This window comes from Grosmannia clavigera (genome assembly GCF_000143105.1).
Source record: "Grosmannia clavigera kw1407 unplaced genomic scaffold GCSC_144, whole genome shotgun sequence".
Lineage (NCBI taxonomy): Eukaryota > Fungi > Ascomycota > Sordariomycetes > Ophiostomatales > Ophiostomataceae > Leptographium > Leptographium clavigerum.
In genome coordinates, this window is record NW_014040797.1 from 313640 (window position 1) to 337292 (window position 23653).

At 58.5% G+C, this 23653-nt stretch overlaps 10 protein-coding genes across 10 annotated transcripts; 6 read left to right on the forward strand and 4 right to left on the reverse strand.

The window, feature by feature from the left end:
• Positions 1–322: 322 nt before the first annotated feature.
• Positions 323–2157, forward strand: CMQ_3006 (major facilitator superfamily transporter alpha-glucoside; the record flags this gene model as incomplete). The annotated part of the gene is made up of 2 exons (XM_014317084.1): positions 323–1776; positions 1839–2157. The coding sequence occupies 2 exons, from the start codon at positions 323–325 to the stop codon at positions 2155–2157; spliced, it is 1773 nt and encodes a 590-aa protein (XP_014172559.1).
• Positions 2158–2395: 238 nt separating this feature from the next.
• On the reverse strand, positions 2396–3400 carry CMQ_2515 (short chain dehydrogenase reductase; the record flags this gene model as incomplete). Its single annotated transcript, XM_014316593.1, has 4 exons — positions 2396–2918; positions 2981–3081; positions 3138–3296; positions 3359–3400. 4 exons carry the CDS (start codon positions 3398–3400, stop codon positions 2396–2398), a joined length of 825 nt encoding a protein of 274 aa, XP_014172068.1.
• An 863-nt stretch (positions 3401–4263) lies between these two features.
• CMQ_2920 (uncharacterized protein) lies at positions 4264–5977 on the forward strand (the record flags this gene model as incomplete). Its single annotated transcript, XM_014316998.1, has 4 exons — positions 4264–4414; positions 4676–4917; positions 5018–5296; positions 5480–5977. 4 exons carry the CDS (start codon positions 4264–4266, stop codon positions 5975–5977), a joined length of 1170 nt encoding a protein of 389 aa, XP_014172473.1.
• A 342-nt stretch (positions 5978–6319) lies between these two features.
• On the forward strand, positions 6320–8268 carry CMQ_3247 (ATP-dependent RNA helicase dbp3; the record flags this gene model as incomplete). The annotated part of the gene is made up of 4 exons (XM_014317325.1): positions 6320–6443; positions 6609–7531; positions 7634–7945; positions 8002–8268. 4 exons carry the CDS (start codon positions 6320–6322, stop codon positions 8266–8268), a joined length of 1626 nt encoding a protein of 541 aa, XP_014172800.1.
• A 245-nt stretch (positions 8269–8513) lies between these two features.
• Positions 8514–12116, reverse strand: CMQ_2621 (diphthamide biosynthesis protein; the record flags this gene model as incomplete). The annotated part of the gene is made up of 2 exons (XM_014316699.1): positions 8514–10325; positions 10515–12116. The coding sequence occupies 2 exons, from the start codon at positions 12114–12116 to the stop codon at positions 8514–8516; spliced, it is 3414 nt and encodes a 1137-aa protein (XP_014172174.1).
• A 268-nt stretch (positions 12117–12384) lies between these two features.
• Positions 12385–14815, reverse strand: CMQ_2739 (major facilitator superfamily transporter monocarboxylate; the record flags this gene model as incomplete). Its single annotated transcript, XM_014316817.1, has 3 exons — positions 12385–13189; positions 13243–13775; positions 14624–14815. 3 exons carry the CDS (start codon positions 14813–14815, stop codon positions 12385–12387), a joined length of 1530 nt encoding a protein of 509 aa, XP_014172292.1.
• Positions 14816–15852: 1037 nt separating this feature from the next.
• On the reverse strand, positions 15853–16960 carry CMQ_2875 (uncharacterized protein; the record flags this gene model as incomplete). The annotated part of the gene is made up of 3 exons (XM_014316953.1): positions 15853–16315; positions 16456–16498; positions 16708–16960. 3 exons carry the CDS (start codon positions 16958–16960, stop codon positions 15853–15855), a joined length of 759 nt encoding a protein of 252 aa, XP_014172428.1.
• A 1160-nt stretch (positions 16961–18120) lies between these two features.
• On the forward strand, positions 18121–20006 carry CMQ_3028 (major facilitator superfamily MFS-1; the record flags this gene model as incomplete). Its single annotated transcript, XM_014317106.1, has 2 exons — positions 18121–19849; positions 19906–20006. 2 exons carry the CDS (start codon positions 18121–18123, stop codon positions 20004–20006), a joined length of 1830 nt encoding a protein of 609 aa, XP_014172581.1.
• Positions 20007–20348: 342 nt separating this feature from the next.
• Positions 20349–22454, forward strand: CMQ_2653 (amino acid transporter; the record flags this gene model as incomplete). Its single annotated transcript, XM_014316731.1, has 1 exon — positions 20349–22454. One exon carries the CDS (start codon positions 20349–20351, stop codon positions 22452–22454), a length of 2106 nt encoding a protein of 701 aa, XP_014172206.1.
• Positions 22455–22988: 534 nt separating this feature from the next.
• CMQ_2560 (hit domain containing protein) lies at positions 22989–23636 on the forward strand (the record flags this gene model as incomplete). The annotated part of the gene is made up of 1 exon (XM_014316638.1): positions 22989–23636. The coding sequence occupies one exon, from the start codon at positions 22989–22991 to the stop codon at positions 23634–23636; it is 648 nt and encodes a 215-aa protein (XP_014172113.1).
• Between the last annotated feature and the right edge of the window lie 17 nt (positions 23637–23653).

Sequence of the window (23653 nt, forward strand, 5' to 3'; positions counted from 1 at the left end):
AAGAAGAAGCCAGACCATAAGCATACCGGCGCATAACGGGACAGCCCAAGACAACTGCTCCCGTCTCGATAACCATCCACCTTCTGTGCCAAGACGTCTATCTGATTATCTGGTCACCGCCGGCTCATCCCTCCCAGTCTGCCCTCTCCCCCCTGGTTCTCTTTCCTTTTGGGACGGAGCGGTGCGTTTTTTGTACTTAACTGGCATTTCTCGACCTTATCCCTTCTTTTGTTTCGTCCCTTTCTTCATCTTCTTCTCGCCTCATCTCCCTCTCCGATCTTCTGCCCCTATCTCGGCACTCTTTATATCCTGTTTGCCCACCATGCATGTACACATGATTGATGACGGATCCTCAGGATCCGACATTGGTGCCACCGTGGAGAAATCCCACGGCACGGTCAACGAACAGGGCCCGGCGGCCATGACCGAGACCGACGAGGCGATGGAGCGGGCCAAAACGGCCAACGCCGTGATCGGCTTTGCCAAATCTGCAGCAGAAAAGGAACAACAAATGACGCTGATGGAGGGCGTTCGGATGTATCCAAAGGCGATTGCGTGGAGCGTGCTCATCAGCACCTGCATTGTGATGGAGGGCTACGACGTGTGTCTGATCAACAACTTCTACGGCTTTTCCCAGTTCAACCGCAAGTACGGGCAGCAGCTGCCGAGCGGCGAGTACCAGGTGTCGGCAGCATGGCAGAGCGGACTCAGCAACGGGGCCAACTGTGGCGAGTTGATCGGGCTGCTGCTCAACGGCTGGATCTCAGAGCGGCTGGGCTACCGCTACACCGTGATCGGCTGTCTGATGGCGGTGACGGGCTTCATCGCCATCTTCTTCACGGCCCAGAGCACGGGCGCACTGCTGGCAGCCGAGATCCTGTGTGGCATCCCATGGGGTGTTTTCCAGACGCTGACGGTCACATACGCCTCCGAGGTGTGTCCGGTCGCTCTGCGCGGCCATCTGACGACGTACGTCAACGCCTGCTGGGGCATCGGCCAGCTGATTGGCATCGGCGTCATCATGGGCATGCTCAACCGCGACGACCAATGGGCCTACCGGATTCCTTACGCCCTGCAGTGGATCTGGCCTGTGCCGCTAATTATCGGCATCGCCTTTGCGCCTGAGTCGCCCTGGTGGCTTGTTCGCCGTGGCCGCATTGACGATGCCAAGCGCTCGCTGCTGCGCCTCACGAGCCGCCGCCTGCTCGACAGCCACGCCCCCGATGGCAGCAAGGCCTTTGATCCCGACGAGACCATTGCCATGATGGTCCACACCACCGCGCTCGAGGCCAACGCCACCAAGGGCGCCAGCTACCTCGACTGCTTCCGCGGTACCAATCTGCGCCGCACCGAGATCGTCTGCATGGTCTGGGCCATCCAGAACCTCAGCGGCAACTCCTTCAGCAACTACTCGACCTACTTCCTCGAGCAGGCCGGCCTCAGCACCCATAGCTCCTACGGTTTCGCCCTTGGCCAGTACGCCTTCAACATTGTCGGCGTCATCGGCGCCTGGTTCCTCATGGCCCGCGGCATCGGCCGCCGCACCCTCTATGTCGGCGGCCTCTGCCTGCTCTGCGTCATGCTGTTGCTCATGGGCTTTCTCGGCTTAGTCCCCGATTCCCACAAAGACCAGGCCTCTCTGGCCACCGGCAGCATCATGCTCGTCTGGGCCCTCTGTTACCAGCTGTCTGTCGGCACCGTCTGTTACTCCCTGGTTGCCGAGATCTCCACGCGGCGTCTGCAGATCAAGACGGTCGTCTTGGGCCGCGCTCTTTAGTAAGTTCTGCTCGAGCCTCTTTGTCCCCTCTTTCTCTTTTCCTGCCTACTAACACCTTTAGCATCATTGTCGGCATCGTTGCCAGCGTCCTTAACCCTTACATGCTCAACCCCGGTGCGTGGAACTGGAGCAACTACGCAGGCTTTTTTTGGGGCGGCATCTGCTTCCTCTGTATCATCTACAGCTACTTCCGCGTGCCTGAGCCCATGGGCCGCTCATTTGCCGAATTGGACCTGCTGTTCGAGTCTGGTGTGAGCGCCCGTAAGTTCAAGTCAACAACAGTCGACGTCTTCGCCCATGATATTAGCTCCGACATCCTCAGCAACTACAAGAACCAGGTGGATGTGAACCATCTCGAAAAAGACCATGAAAAAGTCTGATCGGGACGAATAATGGCTGGAAGACACTGCATGTCTTCGTTTTTATATTGACACGCATAATGAGGCGCACGGGGCAGAAATTCCCATGAACGATTTGGATATTTTCCCATGTTAATTTTGAACATTCCCGAGTCGATTGACTCGAAGTAAATATGGCAGGCGATAGTAATATGTAAATAGGATACACGAATATGACATACTCAATGACACCTTTCACTACGATGCAAGTGGCCCTCACTTACAACCAGTTTCTGTCGCCGTATTGCGAGACCATCAGGCCACCGTTGTCTTTGATGGTCGCCTTGGTAATGACCTTGATGACGTTCGTGGCCGCCTCGTCTGCGGTGAATGGAATACCGGGCCAGTTGGGGTCGTACACCATGAACTTGGCTCCCATCACTGCCATGGCCTTTTGCGTATCTGCCTTGCCCTGTTCGGTTCCGTCCTGGGCGAAGGTAGTAGCGACAACGCCAGGAGAGATGCCCACAACCAGGACTCCGCGGTCGCGGTACTCGTTGTGGAACTTGGCCACCGCCATGTTCACGGCGGCCTTGCTTATGGCATAGGGAGCCCCCTGGGAGATGCCGACGTTCAGCACTAGCTCGACGTCGCCCATGGCAGACGAGATCACGGCAATCTTCTTTAGCTGGCTCTTCTGGACCAGCGGCGCAAAGAGGGCGACGGCATGGATGGTTCCGAGGACGTTGGTGCGGAACTGGGTCTCCATGTTGGCATCAAAGGCGGCCGGGTCATCATTCGCTCTATGTTCAGGCGATAGCCGGTCAGAACTTGTGCTAAGCATATTTCCGGGCTTCGTGCTTACTCTTCGCCAATGGGGAGGAATCTGCTGCTGCCCACAGCAGCGTTCGAAATGAGGACGTCGACCGAGCCACCAGTGATGGCAGACACTTGCTCCACGGCGGCCTTTTGGCACAGTCAGTCCTGCTTGTCAACACGGCTTGGGTATGTCCTATACTGACCACCAGCGTGGCCCTGTCGTTCAGATCGGCCTGCACAATGTGGATGTTCTTCCTGTCCGGGAAGTCCGTGGCCACCTGGGCCTTGGTTCCGGGGACGTTGCGCACCAGGCCTATCACGGTGTTTTCCTTTTCAGCAGAAAGCACGTTTAGGAAACCATACTGTTGGGGTGGTAAGTAAATCGCCCTGGCTGCTGAATGGCGGACAGGATGTTGAGACATACCCCCAGGCCACGAGAAGCACCGACCACGACGTAAGAAGGCATGTTTGTTGATTGGGTAAGGCCTGAACTTCACAGGTGAACACGATTCAGAACTCGAAACTCTGCAAGACAGTTCTTAATTTTTTTGGCTGCTTGGCTTGGCTGTGATGGAAAATCCAGTGTCTTAAAGAGAGGTGTCTGCACCCTTATATACACGTCCTTGAACCATCCCAAGCTTCTCTTGATAAGCACAAAGAGGCTATCCCCGAGCTGACAAATAGACAACGGGAAACAAAACAAAAACACCACTTTTGAGATGAGGGGTTGCTCTTATCGAAACTCGTTACATTCAGCAAAAGAAACATGTAAGCTGTGACATCCAAATCTGGCCAATGGCATTCGTTCGTCCGTAGCGTTTGATGGCTCGGCCAAAGTTGCAGGTTTTCCAAATCGGGCATGCGCCACAGCCCGGCCGTTCCTTACTAAGGACGGATTGGTTTGTCAGCGGGATCCTTCGGCCAATCTTGCCCGTCTACCATAAAGGGAAGCAAGAAGCAAGCAGGAGAAGGGGGATTCTGGACAAGATCTCATTTCACACGACTCAAGTAGCTCTTCCCGTAAGCTTGTCCGAAACGGTGTGCTGTAGGTTAAGCATTACCGTGACTGCTGTAATTGCCGGAATGGCTTCACAGTCCAGAAAGGCTGGTATCGCTCACAGATGTCTCATTTGCAAAGGTATGCATGCACTACGTGTTGGGTTGGAAAAGTATCCGATTTGAACTCGAATTTGGATTTCCCTCCCAGAGCGGAGGATTAAGTGTGACGGAGTCTTGCCCGTCTGCCAGAACTGCCAAAAGTCTCGCCGAGAGTGCCGCAGGGCACCCGCATTCGAGCTGTCATGGCCGGACGGACGATCTCGAAGGGCAATGGTGGTGCCGAGAGGGAAGGATCACGGCGGCGTGTCTCTGCGGTCACGACAGGCATCCGGACAGGGGAATCAACGCTTCTACTTTGTGAACGTGCTGTCTGACTACGTGGCGGACCATTATCTAATGCCCCATGCTGGAAGTGGTGATGGTAAGTGCTGACGTAATTTCCAGTCTTTCTTTCCTCTGATGGTGCCCACTTCGACAGGCAAACGAACAGTTCTCTTTGGGCACCAATACAACAACATTCCGCAAGTCAGACCGGCGATCCGGCTGAGTATTCCAAGCTCGCTCTATGCGGATGTATAAAAGTGTGAAGCAGAAGGCTCCAACTGGATATCTTACTGTACGTCGGTTCACTCATGCATTGCTTGTAAACTTGCTATTGGTGCGCCCTTATGTGGCTCTTTAGTCTACCACGAGGCATCCATGTCTTTGCCACAACTTGACGCCAAGCCCACAAAGTTTCGGGACCTGCTTCTGCGCATGTCTCTAAAGGATGACTCTGCTTCGTCTCGGGCCCTCTTGTATTCTATTTTCTGCCTCTCGGCAGTACGGCGCTACGGAAACGTGCAGGAATGTTCTCACTTCAAAACCCTGGCCCTTCAGGCACTTCAGCACGCTACCACCAAGACAACTCTCACTGTGTCTCAGGTCTTGCAACACGTGGCGGCCGGGCTGCTGCTTTGCCGCTCAGAGGCAAGAGATCCTGCCTCTGGCACAGATTACGGAATCTTGCTGACCCATTTCACAGATTGCTTTGGGCGATCAAGCCACTGTCTTCTGGGCCATGTATATCTGCAACCTGCGCACAATACTGGTTCATGCATTTGTAGACCCATTGCCTGTGCTCTCCTTGAATGCAGGCGAAATAGCCGATGCGTTCATCCTCCTCCGCTACGTTCACTACCACGACGTTCTGGCCCAGTTTAGCATAGACCATTGGCGCCGTCCGGCGGATCTGCTCGACCAGTTATCGGTGATGTTTAAAGGGAAGCAACTGAAATTCCGCTGCTCTCAAGCATCAGACATTGTAAGCGGTCTCCCTCCCCACGCAGTCCTAATTTTCTCCATTCGCTGACAGCGTGTCCCATTAAGGTTGTCAACCAATATTTGGGCGAAGACATTCACGCAGAAATACATCTCTTGTCAGCAGTATTGAATGCGTCCAAAATGGTCCATACGAGCCCGGCCTGGCGATCGAGATGCCCAGCAGAAACTCGTCTTCCTGAAGACAGAATTAGAGGAAGCCTTCAGCAAAAGCAAGAAAGCGTGCCGCAATGCAGTGGATATGGACGGGTCGGATCCCTCTGTCAACGTGGCGCTGCAGAGGTTCCTATTTCTGTCCGCCTGTTGGATTTACTTCCAGAGAGCATGCAGGTATCTTTCCGGTCCCTCAGTTACGATGGACTCGCTGCTGGTCGACGTATTTTCTATGGCTTCGCATATCCAAAGAATGGGCGTCCGCATAACGCCCTTTTCCCTGTTTATGATCGGCAGCGAGGCGAGGACGGAAGAAAGTCGTCGCTCTATCCTCGACCTCGTCAATCAACCCCAAGGAATAGACGATCCGTCTACAAACTGTGTGAACCTCTTACTGTCGGCTGTCTGGGCACAGGATGATCTGCACGACAGCACTCAGGGCTATCTAGACTACATCACAAAGATGGAATGGGTTATCACAGCACGGCCAGTTCTTCCAGCACTCGTGTGAGCTGTCGGTTCGCATAGCTTTCCCCTATGTTCTTTGTACCTCCAAGCAACTCCGCTTTCGCTGCGAGCCGTTTAAAATCTGGGATCAGCTTGATTACACATAACTCTATCGATTTCGACTGCTTGAACTTCAGCGAGGAATTCTCGGTCTTTACTCCGTACTCCGTACGTAGGTGACCGTCCCACTTTTCTATTTTTTTCCAACTTTTTTTTTGTCTTATCAACTTGATAAGATTGGCAGAATTTTTTCCCGCCTTTTTTCTTGTAACCCATTTTTCAGGGTGGTTGCACATAATCCCAACTTCTGTATATACTCTATTCGCCAAAATATACAGCTGAAGCCATGTCAAACGGAAAGCACAGTCGCGCGGAAGAGGAGAACGGCGGTCGCGTGGCGACTACGCCGGCCAAGAAAGCCAGAAAGGTGGAGGTGGACGGCGAAGTGCGGAAGGAAACGGTCAAGGAGAGTCTGAGACGGGAGAGAAAGGAGAAGAAGGAGAAGAAGAAGGAGAAGAAGAGGGAGAAGAAAGAGAAGAAGGACGATACGAAGGACGAGGGCGAAGACGTGAGCGAGAAGAAGGAAAAGACGGAAAAGAAGGAACGGAAGGAAAAGAAGGACAAGAAGGCCAAAGAGGCGACCGAGGCTGTCACCGAAGCAGCCGAGGAGGCCGAAGAAGAAGTTGAGGCAGATGCTGAGGCGACAGGAACGACAGGCACGAAGCTCCAGTACAAGCAGACGGCAGGGCTGACGGCACTGCCGGAAAGCGAGATCCAGGCGTTTATGAAGAAGGAGCAGGTGGCAGTGACAGACCCGCTGGCGAAGAAGGACGCGGGAGTGCAGGGCGAGCTGCGGCCGATTTTGGAGTTTGGACAGCTGCCGGCGACGAAGTTGACGCGACAGAAGCCGTTTGCGGAGTACAAGAAGCCGACACCGATCCAGTCGGCATCGTGGCCGTTTACGCTATCGGGTCGCGACGTGGTGGGAATTGCAGAGACGGGTTCAGGCAAGACGATGGCGTTTGCGCTGCCATGCGTGGAGGCGGTGCTGCGAGCGGCGCGGCCGGAGGCGATGGAGGCGAAGAAACTGCCGAACCGGTCGAAACTGAACAACAAGTGGGACGGCAAGGGCAACGTGGCGCAGGCGCGGGCAGTAGTGGTGTCGCCGACACGAGAGCTGGCAATGCAGACACACGCGGCGCTGGCGCCGTTGGCAGCACGTGTGGGCCTGACGGCAGTGTGTCTGTACGGCGGTGCGAGCAAAGACGAGCAGCGGGTGCAGCTGCGACAAGCCGGAGGAGTGGACGTGATCGTGGCGACGCCGGGACGACTCAAGGACTTTCTGGCAGACGAGGCAGTCTCGTTGGCGCATGTGTGCTTTGCCGTGTTAGACGAGGCCGACCGGATGTTGGACACGGGTTTCGAGGAAGACATCCGGCAGATCCTGGGTCAGTGTCCTGACCGGACACAGCGTCAGACGCTCATGTTCACGGCCACGTGGCCGACCAGTGTCCGTGGCCTCGCCCAGGGCTTCATGGTTGATCCGGTCAAGATCACGGTCGGCAGCCGGACCCGTGGCAGCGGTGACGGCGAGGACGGCGAGGGTGGCGGTGCCGGTGGCGGCAGCACCGAGCTGCAGGCCAACGCGCGCATCGCGCAGACAGTCGAGGTCATGGACCAGCATGCCAAGGAACGTCGTGTCCTGGCCATCATCAAGCAGGAACAGCGCGGTGCTGCCCGGAACGACCGCATCCTCGTCTTCTGTCTCTACAAGAAAGAGGCCGTCCGGGTCGAGAACTTTCTACAGGGCCAAGGCGTTCGGGTCTGCAGCATTCATGGCGACCTGCGCCAGGAGCAGCGGACCCGCAGTCTTGAAGCTTTCAAGACGGGCCAGACGCCAGTGTTGGTAGCTACCGATGTAGCAGCGCGTGGTCTCGACATTCCGGAAGTGAAGCTGGTGATTAACGTGACGGTGAGTCTTTTTTTTGTCAGTTCTGTTCTCTCGTCCGTCCTCGTCTGACCATACAGTTCCCCCTCACCATCGAGGACTACGTCCACCGCATCGGTCGCACTGGCCGTGCTGGCAAGGATGGCCGGGCCATCACCTTCTTCACCGAACATGACAAGGCACATTCTGGCTCGCTGGTCAACATCCTCCGGGGCGCCAACCAGGAGGTGCCCGACGACCTGCTCAAGTTCGGCACGACCGTCAAGAAGAAGGCTCACGGCACGTACGGCGCCTTCTTCAAGGACGTCGACATGAGCCAGAAGGGCACCAAGATCACGTTTGACTAAGGCAGAGGTCACGTGCTATGTTGGTTGTTATTATTGGCTGTCATGACTGTACAATTCCCGGGTTTCGACCCTACTTCGTCTGATTGCCACGGACAAACCGGTAGCATTCCCGGAGGAACTGTTGCTCAGATAAGGCCCTGCAGACTACGATTAGCAATTCGTACATAGAGAGTGTAGGACAAGACGAGAATGGGAGAACGGGAAATTGGGAACGATGCATGCAACAGGTCTGACGAGCACGCGACTCACACTGCGACGACGAGTGGCAGGCCCACGGCGGCGATCCTGGCGAGCTGCAGGATCTGCGTGATGGCGCCAGCGCCGACAGCGTCGGCCGGCGACAGCACAAGGCGGCGGACAGCCATGCTGGCAACAGCGCCAGCAGCAACAGTGCCTGGGCGCGGCAGAAAGGCTTTGGTAAGCGAGAATGTCACGTGACGGGCGACAAAATAGCGCCGAATAAAGACGGCGCACCAGACGATGCGGCAGGCCATGTTGACGGCGTTGGCGGCGACGAGTCCGGCAGCGCCGGCGTCGAGCACGCGCAAACACACGAAGCCGGCAGCGGCAAATATGAGCGAGAAAACACCCATCCAGGCGGACTGGCGATGCACGTCAGCCTCAGCAGCCACGGACGCGACAAACGCCTCGGCCACGCCGTTGGCCGCCAGCAGCGGCAGGTACCACATGTAGGCAGCCAGCGTGGCGGCAGCACCAGAGCCGGCCCAACGAGGGCCGGTGACGAGAGCAAGAAAGGGCGCGGCGGCCGTGGGGCCGAGGGCGGTAACGACGACGGAAAAGAGGGAGTAGATGCGCAGCAGCGTCTGGAGATCGTGGCTGGCCTGGAGAATGTTTGGAGGGGTCGGAGAGGCAGCGTTCTCTTTCTTGTCCGTTTTCTCGTCCCCTGCCAACAAGCGACTGAAGTAGTTCCGGCTGCTCTCCTCGACCGGCTGAAAGAGCAGCCGTGCGGCCAGGCCACCGTAGTTGTTAGCCAGCGCATAGACGCCCTGAGCCGTGGGAGTCGACAGGACGCTGACGAGAAAGGTGTCGCCCTGTGTGAGCACGTGCTTGACCAAGCTCTGGGCCGTCATGCTGGAGGCGAGCCGAAGTGTCGAGCGGTCAAAGAGGGAGAGGACGGTGTTTGACTGTTTTCTCCCTCTGGTCGCGTTGGTTTCCTTGGTCTCCTCTCGCTCGCCTCTCCCTCTCTCCAGCCAGCGTGGCAGCAGCGAGAAGCCGTCCTGGCGGGCCAGCGACGCACCCTGCCACCCATACACGGCCAGCAGTCCCAATGCGTAGGCCAGCTGGCCCAGCGCAAACGGGAGCACGCCGACGTCGATGTCGCCGCCTCGTGCCGCCACCACGGCCGTGCCCAGCGTCACGACACAGCGCAGCGCCGTGCCGACGGACTCGGCAGCTGCACGGGCGCCAAAGCGCAGCCGCAGCTGCAACACCACAAATGCCGGCTCCGACAGCAGCTCCAGCACGGCGGCCACGCCGTAGAGGTAGAGCGCCGGCGCCAGAAACGGCGTGTCGGCAACGGCCGAGCTGGCCGTGCTGGCGCGGTAGAGCCAGCCGAGCAGCAGCGCCACAGCAGCACCGAGCAGGATCGAGACATAGGCCAGATTGACGGCGCTCTGGGAGGCCATTGCTGTCGTCGACCGTTGTCCTTTCGGTCTGTCGTCTCCAGGCTGGCCCTTTTTCTCTTTCTCCTCCCCTCTGCCACCCTGCCGCTGGATCGCTACCCGCAAGCTCTCCCGCGCAAAAAATAAGACGCTGAGATAGTAGACCTCAAGCTGCGTGGCGACACCCAGCAGCTGCGCTGTCAGATATCGCAGCAGCAGCTGGTTGGCGACAAACGTGGCCGCCCGCGCCGCAATCTGCAGCACGATCAACAACGACGCCCCGCGCACTGCTGCACCGCTGCTGGCTGCCGCTGCTGTCTTGTCTGCTTTGCCGTCCACCATCGGTGCTCTCGTCGTCGAGTCTTCCAGCTTTTCGTCGTCTTTGGCAAGAACACGCCACGTCGGTGCTTCCAGCTGTGGCGCTTGGAATTTCGGCTAAGCGCAGTGTCACGTGCATTTCCTCCAGACAAGCACGAAGTGTCTTGCTGTTTCTGTCTCTTACAAACACCAATGCATTCCACCTTGACCTTTATGGCCATTCTAACCCTAACGCCATTCATACACCAGCAGCCTGCTCAATTCTCTTTGTCCAACTTCCTACGTCCTCGAAGCTTCCTCGCCCACGGTATATCCCCGTGCGATGCCGCTTCGGCCCTCCTCGATCAGCGTACTCGGCTCCTCCTCCTCGTCGTTGTAGTCGGTTCCAAGGCCCTGCCACGTCCGCTGCGACCGGAGAAACTCAGCGCCCGGGCTGACCACGCCGTTGATGGTGGCCAGCTCAGCCTTTCCGCGGAGCGCCAGCGCCCCCGACAGAACGGCCGTATCGGCACTGCTTTCTGTCTTGTTCGTCTTCTTCCGTGTCCTGGCCGACTTGCGCATAGGTCGGCTGGTGGTGACTAGTCGGCCGGTGCGCAAATCGAACTGGGGCACTTCCGACTCAGACTCGTCGTCTGAGCCGTCCTTTCTCTCTGTCTCGTCCTCGCCCTCGCCCTCGCCCTCGCCCTTCTTTTCCGCCTCCGGCACGCTGCTGAGCCCCTCAAGGCCTCCCCACCACTTCAGCCCCCAGACGCGTTCCTCGTCGCTCGTCAGAGCCATCTCCAGCTCAAAGGGCGTGACGACCGGCTGGTAGAAGCCGGCGTCGTCCTCCAGCAAGCTGCTCTCCCAGCAGCCCACGACGACCCAGCCGTCAATCTCGGCAAAGTTGGCCAGCTTGACCGGGTTAAGCTTGCCCACCACCACCATGTAGCTCTTCTTGCCGGCCGCAGCTATGCGCCGCCGCAGCGTGTCCACGGCCGCGAGGTAGTTGCTGACCGAGAGTGTGTTGACGAGGATGCCGATCACGCCGGCCGTCGCCATTCGGAGCACCTTGGCGTACCGCCGCCCGAGCATGCCGCGTGTCGCCGGCGAGAGCACGTCCGACAACCCGTCCATCTCGGTCGGATAGACGAAAAAGGCCTGCACCTTGGCGGCGAGCGCGAGCAGGAGCGACGTCGGCGGCGCCGAGACGTGGAAGACGGCGCAGTCCTGCAGCTGGACAGCCTCGTCAGCCACCGTCTGGCCGTCCGCATCAATCATCGTCCGGTTGGGCAGGCTGCCGACTGGGTTGTGCACCACGGCTGTCGAGAGCACGTGTGCATAGCCCCGGCGTTGCAGGTCGGCGTACACGGCCGGCACGTGATCCTGGTACGTCACGTCGGCCATCAAGATGACTGGACGAGCGTCTGCCGGATCCGGAAACTCGCGCACAAATGCGGCCACCACTTGCGCCTCATCCAGCGGATGGCGCGTGAAGACGTAGATCACCGGCAGCCGCGACGTCGGCGACAGACACGACCGCCCGTAGTGCACCACCACGTCAGCGTCAGCGTGCTCAGCTGCCACCTCGTCAACGCAGCATGCACTGTAGGACGTGTCGGCCAGGATGTAGATTTTGGCTTCCTCTTTCTCGTCTTGCTCGTCTTCGCTACGCTGCACTGCCGCAAGCTCCCCGCCCAGCAGCCCAACCACCCGCGGCGCGTCGCCCAGCATCGTGTCCGGAAACTGTAGGGCTATCCGCCGCCGCTTGGCCGCATGGATCTCGCGTGCCGTCCGGCTGATCTCGTAGACTTCCCGCAGCTCGTCGTCGCTTCGGCGGGGCAGCGTCGCAAAGTCGGGCAGCGGCTCGGCCGCCTCAAACAGGTTTTCTGCCGGTGTCGACAGCACCGGGGCTGCCGTCAGTTCGGCCATCGTGCTCTTTGCTCAGGTCGTGGCGTGCGCGTAGGTGCTGCATGGGTGCGTGTTGCAAGACTTTTCATTTTACTCCGTCCAATTCTATTTTACTCTTATTTTTTGCCTCCATTTGGCGGGGCATAGCGTGTAATTAATTCCGGTTCCGTCATTGGCTGTTCCAACATTCCAGTACAGATCGGGAAAGTGTGACACGGTTCTACAGAGTACTTCATGCCTTCTTACGCTTTCCCTCCTAATTCCACTTTTGCCTCTGGATAAGTCCCTCTTAAAAAACGGTCTTCAGGCCCCAGCCGACAGCCATGACGCGCGCAGCACCATAACAAACCAGAGCAATAGCGTACGAACCGCCAGAAAAGGCGATCAGGGCCCTCCAGCCATTCTCGCCGAGGCTGCTGCTGAGCAGGGCACCGCCGATGGGGACGCTGCTGAGAGTGCCGAAGCTGGCGACCATCATGGCGGTCGAGAAGAAGCGACCGTACTCGCTAGGCTCGCACAACTGGCCGAGACAGACGGCAATGAGGCCGAGGTTGCTGCCGCTGGCAAAGCCGAAGAGCACGCAAAAGGCGAGCAGCGTCGGGCGAGAGTCGCCGGTCGGCATCCAGATGCCGAACACGGTGATGGATGAGAGTGCGATGGTGACGATGATCACGTTGAAGCGGCCCAGCTTGTCGGCCAGCAGGCCGGGCAGAAAGCGACCGACCACAGAACCGGCGTTGAGGACGGATAGGAGGGTGTAGGCCTTGGTGGCGTCCTGGTGGTGGGCGCTGGCATAGGAGATGATAAATGTGATGGGCACGAAGATGCCCCACTCCATGAAGAAGACCCCGACGGTGGCGATGGCATAGCACTTGTCGCGGAAGATGGTGAAATCGGGCCAGACTGACTGGACGCGGGGACGACGACGAGAACGACGACGACCACCAGTGCTGGCGGCATCAGAGACGGCGAGGTCGACTTCAGTGGCATCCGTGTCGCCACCGTCACCGTCTCCAGACAGCGGCAGCCGCGTGCGCAGCCACAAGTTCGCAGGCACGGCGAGGGCCAGCAGGATGAAGCCGAGGATGCGGGTGCTCCAGCCGAAGCCCAGCCGCGGCAATAGATGCTGCAGCAGGATGGGGAAGACGATGCCGCCAAGACCGCCCGACGTGGGGAGGCGATGCCGGTGGCCAGGCCGCGCCGCGCGTCGAAAAAGTGGGCGATGCAGCCATAAGCGGGCGTGTTGAGTAGCGCACCGCCGAGACCGCCCAGCACGGAGTAGCACAGCAGGATCTGGTAGTACTTGGTGCACAGGCCCAGCAGCATGATGCTGGTCACGTTCAGCAGGCTGCCGGTGGCCACCAGCAGGCGCGGCCCAAATCGGTCGAAGAGCGGGCCTACCTGGATGCCGACGAAGAAGACGAAGAAGAGATACAGGCTGAAGATCCAGCCGATCGCCGAGGCCGAGTAGTCGGCCAGCTGGTGCGTCGAAAACCAGGACTCGAACACGGCCGCCGTGTTGATCAGCCCGTACACCGAGAACATGGCCGAGAAGGAGCCCAGGACGACGAGCCAGGCCTGCACCCCGCCCTCAGGAAAGCGGACGTCGACGTCCGGCAACCCGTTGGACGACTCGACCGTGCTCGCGCCCGATCGCGGCATCACGCCCTTCTCCTGTGGCTGGGCCAGCGGCAGCCCGTCGTTAAAGAGCCCATGACTGTCCTGATTTTCTGAGCCCCCATCTCCACGCAAGATCACCGGGGCGAAAGGCCGGGCCAAAGCAGGAGCTTGGTAGTTTAAGCAGGTGTCCTCTGCATGAGAAGAATAAGAAGTCATTCGCACCAACAGCGCAGAACGATTGTTTGATTTTTATTTGATTATCTGGGTAACGGCCGGCCCCAATGCTCCCAGACTCCTTGCTCAGAGCGAGTCCTCGATATATCTGGCTTTTTGGAAGGGAAAAGCAGAACCGTTTTAAGAAATGTACTTGAGCCCAAAGCCAGAAGGACCGTGAGTTTGTGACGTAAAGATAAGCTAGCGCCAGAGGCCGAAATGGCCTAAGAGACGCCGTAAATCCGCGGAAGGCGCCGCAAACATTAAGCCGAGGAAATAACAGCCCGTCTCGTGCACGGCAGAGTTTTAGCGGAGGACATACTTCTGGGGGCCTGCACCGGAAGTCTGCTGGCACGTACGGCGTACAGTAGCTGCATCATGTTGTCTCCACGTTCATTTCGTTGCTCAAATACACGTCAGCTGCAGTGTGGAGTACATCATCTGTAAAGCCCGCGACTCCTGACTTCTGTTTCTTTTTTTTTTCTTTTTTTTTTTTTATAAGACTTCTTCTTTTCTTCTTTTCTTTCTTTTTTGTTATGCCGAACTTGAAGAGGCAAGAAAAGGCTAAAAGGCCGACAAAAAAAAGCTGCTGTTGGCTTGGCCTTAGATGGTCTCGAGTCGACTTTTTGCTGCCTTCGTTGGGGCGAATTAGTGCGAGGGACAGAAGATCTAGATCTGCGTTCTCGTGTACTTACCGGCGGGACTTGCACTACCACCTGCTCCATGTCGCTCTTCGCCAGAACCCGCTCGCGCTTCTTTCCACGGTGCAGAGTGACCATGGCGATTGTGACGCTGGCCACCGTCACGCAGAGGAAAAACCAGAAGAGAAATTTGCTGGCCGTGTCGAGCGTCCCACCTGGTTGTGTGCTTTCGGAGATGGGAGCCATTGTACTTCTGTTTGAAAATTTTAACGGGGTTTCGGTCTGGTTCGTAAGAGGAATGATGGGGACATCGAAACACAATGGAGAAACAAAAGCTGTCGACAAATTTGCATGGCTACTACTCAAGGGAAAAAAGAAAGATGGTTGGAATAGAATATACTGGCAGAGTGCGATCCTGTCAGAGTCGTGGTTATGCGACCTTTGGCATTGTTCGCTGTAGTTGGACTCTGCAGAATGTTAAGCGCACAAGCTTGTGAAACGGTTCAATGCAAGACTGCGGCCCGTCTTTGGTATTGTTCCAAGAACCCTCGTTCAGACACACCGGGTCTGGTTAAAGCCGCGAAATTGAACTTTCTGAAACTACCGGCAGGCCATTGTACTGCAGAGCCAGCGCTTGCTGGATGTACACGTTTGCCTCTGATCTTGTAGATCGTCCTGAGGAAACTTGGTGAGACTAGAGCTGAGAAGACATGGTGGCAGAAGGTGTAGCAGCCGTGGCGCAGGGTAGTAGCAGGATCATCGGGACAGCTATACTTGACGGACAGATCGCCTTCTCCGGTCTCTACACCGAAGCATTGAGTCTGAGAGCGCACACTTCGACTGGTTCATCTCCGCGGAGTTGTTGGCTGCTGACTAATCAGCATCTCTGCAGGCAGAAACTAACGTTGTATAGGAACTCTATTATTGATGTTATACAGAAAGCCTAACTTTTAGATCACCTGTAAACTCTTGCCCAAAACAATGCCCCCGAACGCTACCTACTTGCATACATAGCGCAGTCTCACATCTCTGCCAGCGGATTATGTAGCTAGTAGGGCCTGAAGGTAAGAACAGCCGCACCAGAAGCTGCGGCTTGGGGGTCGTAGAGCTGTGGTGCACCGCCGTGACCATAGCCTGCGCCGTCGTAGGCGGAGCTTCGCTGGTCCTGCATCGGGTAGTTAGTTGTTGTTGGGGCCACCGGGGATTCCCCATGCGGGTGCCGGCGGATGCGACATGGGGTTGCCGCCAGCCGCACCGCTGTTGTCGTGGGCCAGGAGATGCTGCTAAATCTGGTCCTGTTGCTGCTGCTGAATCTGCCGGTAGGCGCCACCGGTCTTTCCTATGGCCATGGCGCCGGCGATGGGTCCGCCCTTGAGTCCGGAGTCGCCTCCGCTGCCTCCAAATGGATCTGACTGCGACGCTGCCGCCATGTTCGACATCTGGCGCTTCTTGGTCATCCGCCAGATCATGGCCAGCAGGGCAACCAAGAGCACAAACGCACCGACGGAGATGCCGCCAATGGCGCCTGGGCTGAGACCGCTTGAAGATTTATCGCCGGCCTTGTTCGTCGAGTGAGCACCTGTGGCAGATGTGGTGCTGCTGTGGGTGGCCGTGCCAAAGATGTTGGAGGTGGTGCTGTGTCGTGTTGTGGGGTCCAGCTGGGTGAGACCGGTCCCCGAGGAGGACGAGACTTGCGAAGATGCTGCTTGGGCAACGAGCGTGATGGTGAGGTCTTCGGGCCCACAGCTATAGTGAGTAAACCAAACGTTGTCCGCAGTATATGTTTGCACCAAGGTGATGCATTCCGACTTGCTCGTGCCAGTGCTTGAGCAAGAGTTAGCCGCCAGAGTAGGGGAATATAGAAAGACGAAACACAGGCAGCTTACCAAGTATGCGTCATTGAGTCGGAATCAGCGTCATCGTCGACGTCTGTGGAGGCGACACAATGGCATGGTCGATAAGCAATCATCTATCGCATCGGTAGTAGTGCAGCAGCCAAAGACGCTGTCACCTATAGCACAGACGGAACTGGAGCCGCCACAGGTAAATTCATCATCTAGCCCGGGTTGTCAGTGAGCGAAAAAGATTATCGCGACAGCGATTCACGACAGCGATGCTGCACTGGTTCGGAAACGCACTGGATCCTGATGTAAAGCCACAAATGCTAAAGTCGTCACCTCGCCGGAACAGCTCCGCAACAGCTAGTTCGGGACGAGATGTCCGGCCACGGCGAAAGGGCGTCGGTTCTGGAGCCGCGGACACGGCAGTCTTGCTGTCGTCACTGCTGCCGCCGGCTGGACTGTCGGTCGCCTTTGGGGCCTGCCATGCCACCCGGCCGCGAGAGCGGGAGGCTGCTGGCTGTGATTCTGGAACCGTTGCGGAAATGGGCATGGCTGGAGTGTGTACGGCATATAAACTGGAGGGATGGAGGGGAGGAAACAGAAGCAAGACCAGGAAGGAAGCAGGCGGTTGGCATTGGCCGACTATGAAAGCATAAAAGGGGGAAGGTCTACACTCTTCCTCCCTAGAAATGCACACCCGAGCAGAGCTCATTAGCGAACGTTCAGTTCAGCCCTAGATATGTCAGGCTCGTAGGACAGAGGGCCCACGATCCTTCGAGCTGGATAGCATGGACCGAGCGCGGTTCTATTCGCTGGCCTTGCGGCGGTGTAACTCGATTGGGGAAGACGGCACCGAGTACAATCCTCCAACAGGGTATAAAGAGTCTGGCCACGGCTTAGAGCGCTTCCTACGCTAAACAGTACGGGAAAGGCTCAGAGGCAATACGTCGCCATGTATCCGTCATGATATTTTTTTGGTCGACTTGCAAGTGAACACGATGAATGAGACTAGAATATCAAATGCACGAATCCGAACGGCCAGCTAATCCGGCGAAGAATGCACCAGTTTCGCCATCAGGGATCATACCCTCGCCACGGTGTAATCGTAGATTCTGAGATCAGGGCAAAGGCATGATGCCAGTAATCGAACAGGGAAAAGGGGGAAAGCTTATTAATAGCTCGCTGGATATACCCCGATCTGTCGGGAATGGGAAGGCACGCTAGCAAGGGGCTCTACTCCGTACTCCGAGGGGTAAACGTCTAGGACAAAGACGGAAGGACCATTGACCATCAGCTATCGCGCAAAGGTGCGCCCCGCCCCCAATGAGCTGGCAGGAGAAGGTGCGATTGTCTCCCTTCGTTCTTGACGCAACACGTCATCCAGTTCACCTTATCAGCATGGGCTCGCGCCCTTTTGCAAGCCTCTGCCTGATCTCGTCCATGTTTTCCGCTGCACAAACCACAAACTCATTGGCCGATCGCCTGTCTGGAACAGCGGCTCTCTGACCCCCAACCTGCCCAACGGACGTGGCTGCCCCCTGGACGACGTGTCAGCCGCTCTTTGGACCCCGTGGCCGCCGTATCGGCGCACCTCAGATAGCGCCGATTGCCGCGAATTGTCGCAAATAGAAGAAGAGGAGGCCGTCGCTGCATTTCCTTCATTTCTTGGTCGGCATCTGGTTCGTCTTCCTTCTTGCCCATCCCGGAGCCATGTCTGTCGCGGCAGGCCAACAGCGCCGGTCAATCGACCTCGACTCGATTCCGGCCGAGGAGGATGTCGCCGAGACGTCTGCCCTGCTCGGTAGCGAGAGCAATACCGCGGTCGGATCCGGGTCGACGTCGCCGCCGCGCAAGGATAGCTGGAATGGCGATGAGGACTTCAGAGGCCTGTCTTGGTGGAGGCGCCCATCGGTCTACTGGCTCATCGGTCCATACGTGCTCTTCACGCTGGCCTACGGCGGCATCTTGGTGCCGCGTCTGAACCTGATCATCGGACTCGTCTGTCGCGGCTATTTTGCCGACCGCGAGCACAGCGACGGCCTGCAGATGCTGCCCATCGTGCCCGGTGCCGATAACCCGCAGTGCCAGGTGCCTGCAGTTCAGCGCAGCGTGGCCACCTTCTCGCTAGCCATCAGCGTTGTGTCCGGCTCGCTGGGTGCATTCACAGCGCCGCGCCTGGGCGCCCTGTCGGATCGATACGGCCGCAAGATGATCCTAGTGATTGCATCGTGCGGCGGGCTGTTTGGCGAGATCATCATCATCCTGGCGGCCAAGTATCCCGACGTGGTGCACTACAACTGGCTGATCGGTGCAGCGGTCATCGACGGCTTGGCCGGCTCCTTCACCACCGGCAGTGTGGCCAGCCACGCGTACACAAGCGACTGCACGCCGCCGTCGAGGCGGAGCGTATCCTTTGGCTACATGCACGCCTGTCTGTTCACCGGCATGGCCGCGGGCCCGTTTCTGGCCGGCTACTTTGTCGAGTGGACCGGCTCGCTGGTGTCCATCTTTTACGTGGCCTTGGGCTGCCACGTTGCCTTCATCGCCTTCATCAGCCTGCTGCTGCCAGAGTCGCTGTCGCAGCGCCGCCAGCTGGTTGCCCGAGAGAAATACGCGCTGGACGGGCAGGACAAGGCAGCCAAGGCCAAGGCCCGGGAGGAGGAAGAGGAAGATGCCTTGCGGAAGCTGAGCCAGACGCCCGGCAGCACGGTGCAGCGCGGCCTGGGACTGCGCCTTGCGGCGTGGCTGCGGCGGACGAACCCGTTTGCGCCGCTGGCGATCCTGTGGCCCAAGGGGACCTACAACACGCGAGTGCGCCGCAATTTGCTGCTTCTGGCCGCCATCGACACGGTGCTGCTGGCGGCGGCAATCAGCATCGGCAGCGTCACGCTGCTATACAGCGAGTATCAGTTCCACTGGGGCAACTTCCAGACGTCGGCTTTCATGTCGCTGTTATCGACGGTGCGCGTGGCCGTGCTGATGGTCATCTTTCCGGTCATCAACTACCTCGTGCGCACACGGCCGGCGGCCCGGCTGCGACGCCTCTCGGGCGAGGAGCCGGTCGAGGCCAACACGGGCGCCGACGAGCTGGACGTGTGGCTGATCCGCAGCGCAATCCTCTCAGACGTCTTGGGCCTGACCGGCTACATCTTTGCTCGCTCGTCGGCCGTCTTTGTCCTGTGCGGCGTGGTGACGGCTTTTGGCGGCCTCGGATCGGCCACGGTGCAGTCAGCGCTGACTAAGCACATTCCCGCCGACCGCATCGGCGAGCTGCTCGGTGCCATCGGGCTGCTGCAGTCGCTCTCGCGCGTGTTTGCGCCGCTGGTCTTCAACAGCCTCTACGCGGCAACGGTGGGCAGCTTTCCGCAGGCTGTCTTTGTGCTGGTCGCCGCCGTCTTCGCCACCCTCCTGCTGCTGTCCTTTTTCGTTCGTCCACATGGTAAGTCGGCCCCGACGGTCCGGTGCACGCTTGGCCCCACAGCTAACGCCGTTCAGTGTTCCTATCCGACTTTGAGGAGGCGGCAGAGCCGCAGCCCGACCGTCTTGCCGAGGCAGACGACATTCTTGTCGAGGAGACTGTTGTTCCTCAGATCTGATGTGCAGATACACCTGTGGACTCGTTTGGATGAATTCTTTTTGACCTCTTGAAGTGTCTCTCTTTTGCATCCATTGTTAAATCCGTTGCCCCTTGGAATGTTCATGTTTGGGAGGCTCGTTTCTTATGCACGTTGCGAGTTTAAACATAGAGTTGGATATACGCATATTTCTAGCATTTCACTACTTTTACAAGCGAATACTGTGGATCACTGTGGAGCGGCCAGACCTAATTTTCTTAATGACGTCAGACTGACCCAAATCTCTTCATCTACTTATTGAGACAGGCGACATTCCTCGCCCAAACAGCAGATTTTTCACCTGCATGTCTCCAGCAACGAAACATGGCTCATTCTCCGCCGGACGATTCACGCCTCTCGGCGAGAGAGAGACACGATGCGCAAACTCTTGCAGAACATCTTCCACCAGGCTATACCGCGGAGTTTGTGCAGGGAGAAACCGAGATCGGAGCTGACATCTCTGGCGAGCGCACGCGTGACGGTGAGCCGTCAAACCGGGAGGTACGGCAGCAGTTGTCGTCTCCGCCTATGCGGCCGTCGTCGACGACGTCTAATGTCTCAGCTGGCAGCCGGCGTGAGGAGGTGTCGTCGTTGACGCTGCAGGGCGGAGACTTGCACCGATCGCTGTTCCGGATGGCCGAAGCACCAGCACGGACACATGTGATGCACCAGCCGCAGCCACAGGGCGAAACTTCGTCATCGGCGTCGTCGATACACCACCGGCGGGCGGCCACAGTGCACGAGCCGCTTGTCGGCGATGGCAGCAGAAAATACGGTAGCACTGCGGACCGATGGGACCCAAAACCGATGCCTGTGCGGGACATGATGGCGCCGCAGGGGTTCCGCCGAGCGTTTCTCCAACAGCGGCGGCAGCGCGGGGCGATGCAGCGACGCCGAGAGCTGCGGCACGAGCGGCGAAGGAGCTCGTTTGGAGCAGCGCGGATACCGATCACGCGAAACTTTGTCGAGTTTCTGGAGCTGTACGGCCACTTTGCGGACGAGGACCTGGAGACGTCGGACGAGGAGGACGGGGGGCCAGAAGAAGAAGAAGAAGAAGATGAGGACGATATGGATCTGGAGAGGGGCGCGGGAAGTGGTGACGAGGACAGACGGCACGAAAGAGAGGCACTTTTGCCGCGACGGACAGCAAGCGGAGCAGGTGGCGAGAGCGGCAAGGCCAAGGCAGGGACGGCGCAGGCCTTCTTCACGCTGCTCAAGGCGTTTGTGGGGACAGGGATCATGTTCTTGCCCAAAGCCTACAACAACGGAGGGATGGCGTTCTCGACGGCAACGCTGCTGGTGGTGGCAGTGCTGTCGATGGCCGGGTTCCAGCTGCTGCTGCGGTGCCGACAGCAGTATGGAGGCGGATACGGCGACATCGGGGAGGCGATTGCGGGAAAACGGATGCGCGGGTTGATTTTGGGATCGATCACGCTGTCGCAGCTGGGGTTTGTGTGTGCGGGAATGGTGTTTGTGGCAGAGAACATGGCGTCGTTTGCGGCAGCAGTTCGGGCGAGCCACGGGGGTGACGACTCAGATGAGGGGGTACCTTCGGCGGCGGTGCTGATCGGACTGGAGGCGGCAGTGCTGGTGCCACTGGCACTGGTGCGAGACATTGCACGACTGGGGCCGGTGGCGCTGGTGGGCGACGTGTTCATTGCGGTTGGGCTGGCATACATGTACAGCTTCGACATTTCGACCATATCGTCGCGCAATTGGAGGCCTCACGAGACGGTTGAGCCTTGGTTCAATCCGAGTGGCTACACACTGACGATCGGAGCGGCCATTTTCACGTTTGAGGGCATCGGCCTGATCCTGCCGATCCAGTCTTCGATGGCGCAACCGGAGCACTTTGGCCGGCTTTTGGGTCTCGTCATGGCCATCATCACGGTCGCCTACGTCTCGGTTGGCGCGCTCGGCTATGCCGCCTTTGGCGTCGATACCCGCACCGAAGTCATTGACAACTACCCGCGCGACAGTGCCCTCGTCCAGGCTGTCCAGTGTCTCTACGCCCTCGCCGTTCTGGCCGGTCTTCCTGTCCAGCTCTTTCCGGCCGTCCGGATCCTGGAGGGACAGCTGTTCGGCTGGCTGGGCGGTCGGCTTGAATCGTCGCGGGCGTCCGGCCATCGCCTCTCCGGCAAGCGTGATCCCCGCGTCAAGTGGGTCAAGAACGCTCTACGCGCCGCCATGGTTGTTCTCTGCGCCGCCGTTGCCGTCGCCGGCGCCGGCCATCTCGACCGCTTCGTCGCCCTCATCGGCTCGCTCGCCTGTGTGCCCTTGCTGTTCATCTACCCGCCCTATCTTCACTGCCGCGGTGTCGCCGTCGGCACCGACCGCTGGCGAGCCCGTGCTGTTGATGTTGTCCTCATGGCCATCGGCACCGTCGCCATGGTCTACACGACTGCCGTGACGGTGGCTGAGGGATTGTGAAGTAGTATGTGAGGACACGTGACATCACACGTGGTGTATAATGTAGAGCCTGCACTGCTCCTTCCCCATGTGTCTAGAAATACACCAAAATCTTGGCAGGTGCTACCGTCCATCAGCAGAGTCGTGAGTCGTGAGTCAGCGTTGAGGGGGACAACCTTCGTCCACTCGATACTTTTTGTTATGCAATGCTTCGTCACTAATCTTAGCGACGTGGATGAAACTCTCTTTCGCCCTTTCGACCATAAGCTGCACGAGGTGATGGGAAGAGCACCGTCCCAGCACGTGTTCAGCCTGTTACAGGCCCTAAATCTCAGGTGGAGATGGGCCATTAGCAGCGGTTTAGCGCTGGATGAAGAGTGACCGCATCAGATGGTCGAATCTGACCACCTCTGCCCACCACCACGAAAGTGTCAGCTCTTTGCCCTCCCTCTTCCCCCAGAAGCCATGCGCAGCTGGCGCTTGCTGTCTGTCGGTTCTCGCCCGTCGTCCTCCCGACTGCCACTGCCACTGCCTTTCCCCTTCGCTGCCCGCACCATGGCCTCTTCCGCCTCTTCTGCCTCCGCCTCCCCCCTCCGCTTCGGCCCCTTTGACGTCTCCACCCAGGTCTTCTACACCACCCCGCTGTCCTTTGCGCTCGTCAACCTGAAACCTCTGCTGCCCGGTCACGTGCTCGTCTGTCCACGCCAGCCCCACCGCCGACTGACAGACCTCGACCCCGACGAGCTGGCCGACCTCTTCGGCGCCGTCCAGACCGTCCAGCGGATGCTGGCCGCACACTTTTTTCGCGACCCCGATCACAGCCACAACCATGACCTCATCCACACCGGCGGCGGCTTCAACATTGCTGTCCAGGACGGCCCCGATGCCGGTCAGACCGTGCCTCACGTGCATGTCCACGTGATTCCTCGCATCCACGGTGCCACCGCCAAGGATACCACCACCGACGGCGACGCCCTCTACGAGCAGATGGCCGCTGAGCCGGGCAATGTCGGCGGCGCCCAGTGGGACGCTGCCGCTGATGCCTCCATCGGCAGTCGCCCCAAACCCGGCGGCCGCTTTCCACATATTGAAGACAGCAACCGCAAGCCGCGCTCCATGGCCGAGATGGAGGCCGAGGCAGCCGTCTTCCGAAAGCTGCTGACTCAGCAAACCCGGCTGGAGCAGGACAGCAAGCAGCCGTGACAGCGCGCAAGACTGAA